This window comes from Rhinolophus hipposideros (assembly GCF_964194185.1).
Source record: "Rhinolophus hipposideros genome assembly, chromosome: 14".
NCBI classification, from domain to species: Eukaryota; Metazoa; Chordata; class Mammalia; order Chiroptera; family Rhinolophidae; genus Rhinolophus; species Rhinolophus hipposideros.
In genome coordinates, this window is record NC_138060.1 from 30,624,454 (window position 1) to 30,628,137 (window position 3,684).

The following is a 3,684-nucleotide window of genomic DNA, read 5'->3' on the forward strand; positions in this document are numbered from 1 at the left end:
TCCCGGCTGTGCGGGGCGTTTACAAAAAGTGACTTGGAGATGAACTCGCCCGTGCGCGACTGGCCGCCCCGCTATAGGGGCGAAGGAGCCTGACGCAAGCGGAACTCGGCGGAGCCCATACGAATCAGAACAGAGCGAGGCTCCGGGCGCACTAGGACCAGGAGACAGCTCCGCCAGGGACGCGGGTCGTGTCTCGGGGAACCGGAGGGTGGGGGAGGGGAAGAGAGCGGTGAAGAAAACCCACCGAGGCGGGGACTGGCCTGGCGGGGAGGGGCGGGGGGCCAGACCCCTCTCTGTGGGGCGGACTCCCCATGGCCAGAAACTGAGCTCCACTCCTGCCGGCCGCTTCCCAGGGGAAGGGAAAGCAGAGGGAGAGGAGCAAAGGCCGCCAGCGAGCGAGCGAGCGAGCGCGGCGGCAACGGCAGTCTGCAGAAGTTTGACTCGGCCGCCAGCGGACTTGTGCGCCCAAACTCTCCCCGGCTCCGGCGCCAGCGGAAAAGAGCAGGGGCTGCCTGGCCGCGGCACGCCGGCTTTGTCATGATGGCCAGCTACCCCGAGCCTGAGGACGCCGCGGGGGCCCTGCTGGCCCCGGAGACCGGCCGCGCAGCCAAGGAGCCAGAGGCGCCGCCGCCGCCGCCGAGCCCGGGGAAGGGCGGTGGCGGCGCCGGGCCCGCGCCGGAGAAGCCGGACCCCGCGCAGAAGCCCCCGTACTCGTACGTGGCGCTCATCGCCATGGCGATCCGCGAGAGCGCGGAGAAGAGGCTCACGCTGTCCGGCATCTACCAGTACATCATCGCCAAGTTCCCGTTCTATGAGAAGAACAAGAAGGGCTGGCAGAACAGCATCCGCCACAACCTCAGCCTCAACGAGTGCTTCATCAAGGTGCCGCGCGAGGGCGGCGGCGAGCGCAAGGGCAACTACTGGACGCTCGACCCGGCCTGCGAGGACATGTTCGAGAAGGGCAACTACCGGCGCCGCCGCCGCATGAAGCGGCCCTTCCGGCCGCCGCCCGCGCACTTCCAGCCGGGCAAGGGGCTGTTTGGGGCAGGGGGCGCCGCGGGCGGCTGCGCTGTGCCGGGCGCGGGGGCCGACGGCTACGGCTACCTGGCGCCCCCCAAGTACCTGCAGTCCAGCTTCCTCAACAACTCGTGGCCGCTTCCGCAGCCGCCCTCACCCATGCCCTACGCCTCCTGCCAGATGGCGGCGGCCGCAGCGGCGGCCGCAGCGGCGGCGGCGGCCGCGGGCCCCGGCAGCCCCGGCGCGGCTGCTGTGGTCAAGGGGCTGGCTGGCCCGGCCGCCTCGTACGGGCCGTACTCGCGCGTGCAGAGCATGGCGCTGCCTCCCGGAGTAGTGAACTCGTACAACGGCTTAGGAGGCCCGCCGGCCGCGCCCCCGCCGCCGCCGCATGCCCACTCACACCCGCACGCACACCACTTACACGCGGCCGCCGCACCCCCGCCAGCCCCGCCGCACCACGGGGCCGCCGCACCGCCCCCAGGCCAGCTCAGCCCTGCCAGCCCCGCCACCGCCGCGCCCCCGGCGCCCGCGCCCACCAACGCGCCGGGCCTGCAGTTCGCCTGCGCCCGGCAGCCCGAGCTCGCCATGATGCATTGCTCTTACTGGGACCACGACAGCAAGAGCGGAGCGCTGCACTCGCGCCTCGATCTCTGAGAGGCCAGCGCACGCCTGGAGCGAGGATGCAGGGACGCGAGACCCCGGCCTTGGCCGCAGCCACCGCCGCCAGCCCGACCGCGCTCCGGCTGGGGCTACCTCCTGAGCCAGCGCCCACGGCCGCTCTGCGCGCCTCCTCGCTCCCCTCGGCTCCTCTCGCTCCTCTTTGTCTCCTCCGCTTCTCCTGTGCTCGCCTCCCTGCCCTTCTATGCCCTTTCGCTCCTCCTGACTGCAGGCCGCCTCTCCGCGCGCTTTCTGCAGGCCTCGTCCCCTTCTGGCGCCCCAGCGTCAGGGCTGGACACCCCATGCCAGAATGCACGGCGGGAGGAAGTGCCGGGGCCGAGGTGCAGCCGGGTGTCGGCGGCGCTGACCGCTTGGCCTTCTTTCACAGGTCGGTGCGCTCGCGCTCGGCTTTGCCCGCCGGGTTGCCGCGCAGTCCTTGCCTAGAAGTGCGGATCTGGGCCCACACGGAGCCCGGAGCCGCGGGAAAAAGGGACGAACGTGTGTTTGCTCCGCGTACCCTCATGGAGCGGTTCTGAAGCGGCTCTCCGGGGCCCACGGGGTGGGGCGGGGGTTGGCGGCCTGTGCCCGGGTTTACACCACATCCCGGCTCGGAGAGAGGCTGCGTTTCCTCTGCTCTCCATCCCGGCGCTTCAGGCCCCTCCAGGCCTAAGCAGCTGGCTAAGGTTTAGCTTTAAAGATTGGGTGGGCTATTTTAGGTAATATTAAAAGAACACACATCTGTTAAGAAGAAAAAAAGCAAACAAAAAAAAAAAAACAGGAAAACCAGCGAAGTATGGTGTGGCCTTGGGGTTTGCTAAAGCAAAACATGAAAATCTTCTCCTCCAGGAGATTTGAAGTAGAATTCCTGTCTGGGCCTTCAAAAAGCTGTGTTCAACGAGGTAGGAGAATATGCTCAGTAAAAGATGGTTTCCTCTATGGATTGGGGGGTTTTTCCCCTCTACCTATTAAAAAAAATCAAAAACAAATTTCCCCCGGTCTTCCGAGGCAAGCCCCGAGTACCGAGTACCGGGAGATCACAGCCTGCCAGGCGGACGCTGCAGGGGGGCAGCTCGTCCTCTCCCCGATTTTTGTTTTTCAAACGTCTTGCTTCTCGCACCTTGGGCAGGAGAAATGTGAAACCTGGCAGCAGTCGGACCGGGCGGGCTTGTGGACCCGAGCTGGCCAGCCCCGGACCCCTAGATCTTGTTGGTCTGTAATGTGTCGCTTGGAGGACCAAATTTTCTAGAGAGAACTAGAGCACTTTTGTTGTTGTTGTTGTTGTTTTGTCTTGTCAATTCCCGAATAAATTTCTTGTTCTTTCTTTTAACACGGGCTTACATTATTTCCGTCGCGCCTAAGTTTGTTTAGCAGTCAGTAACCAGAGGGCGATTTTCAGCAAAATTGTATCCTTTTTCAGATGAACACGCGCGAAGGGCAGCCGGATTGGGGGGTGGGGTGGGCTTGTGGTTGTCGCTGCCTCTTTGTGTTCCCAGAGAGTGTTTGTTTTCTGTGTCATCGCTGGTCTGTTGCGACTGTTGACCGTCACTAGAGATTTTATCTGCCGTGGTTCTTCAACAAGGCGCGACTGTAGGTAGGACTTGTTGTGTTTTTGCACCCACGCATTTTGTATGTTACCTCTTATACAGTCGGACTAGGTATGTGGGCTGTTTTCCTTATATTGCCTTCATACTTTAAAATTTTTCCGGTCAAATGTAACTGCCAGAAACAGATAACATTCTGGTTGTGAAAATGCTCTGTAAGCTGCAGACCTCTGTACAAATGTAACGAATGACTTATTATTTTTTAATTATCAGAATTCATTTGCCTTTAGATAATGCGTAAGAGGGGTGAACATACTGCGTGACTGTAGGAATCTAATCTTTTTGTCTTTCTTTTCTACTGAGACTCCAAATAACAAATAAACACCGGTGCTATCGCGCAGGCACACTCGTGTTTGGCCGGGTGGTACCTCGGCACACCGTGGTTTCCTCAGGGGCGGGGGACGGCCTT

General features: G+C 62.2%; 1 protein-coding gene across 1 annotated transcript; it reads left to right on the forward strand.

Moving 5' to 3' along the window:
- Nucleotides 1-537: 537 nt before the first annotated feature.
- Nucleotides 538-1,671, forward strand: FOXL2 (forkhead box L2; the record flags this gene model as incomplete). The annotated part of the gene is made up of 1 exon (XM_081071885.1): nucleotides 538-1,671. One exon carries the CDS (start codon nucleotides 538-540, stop codon nucleotides 1,669-1,671), a length of 1,134 nt encoding a protein of 377 aa, XP_080928011.1.
- Nucleotides 1,672-3,684: the final 2,013 nt, after the last annotated feature.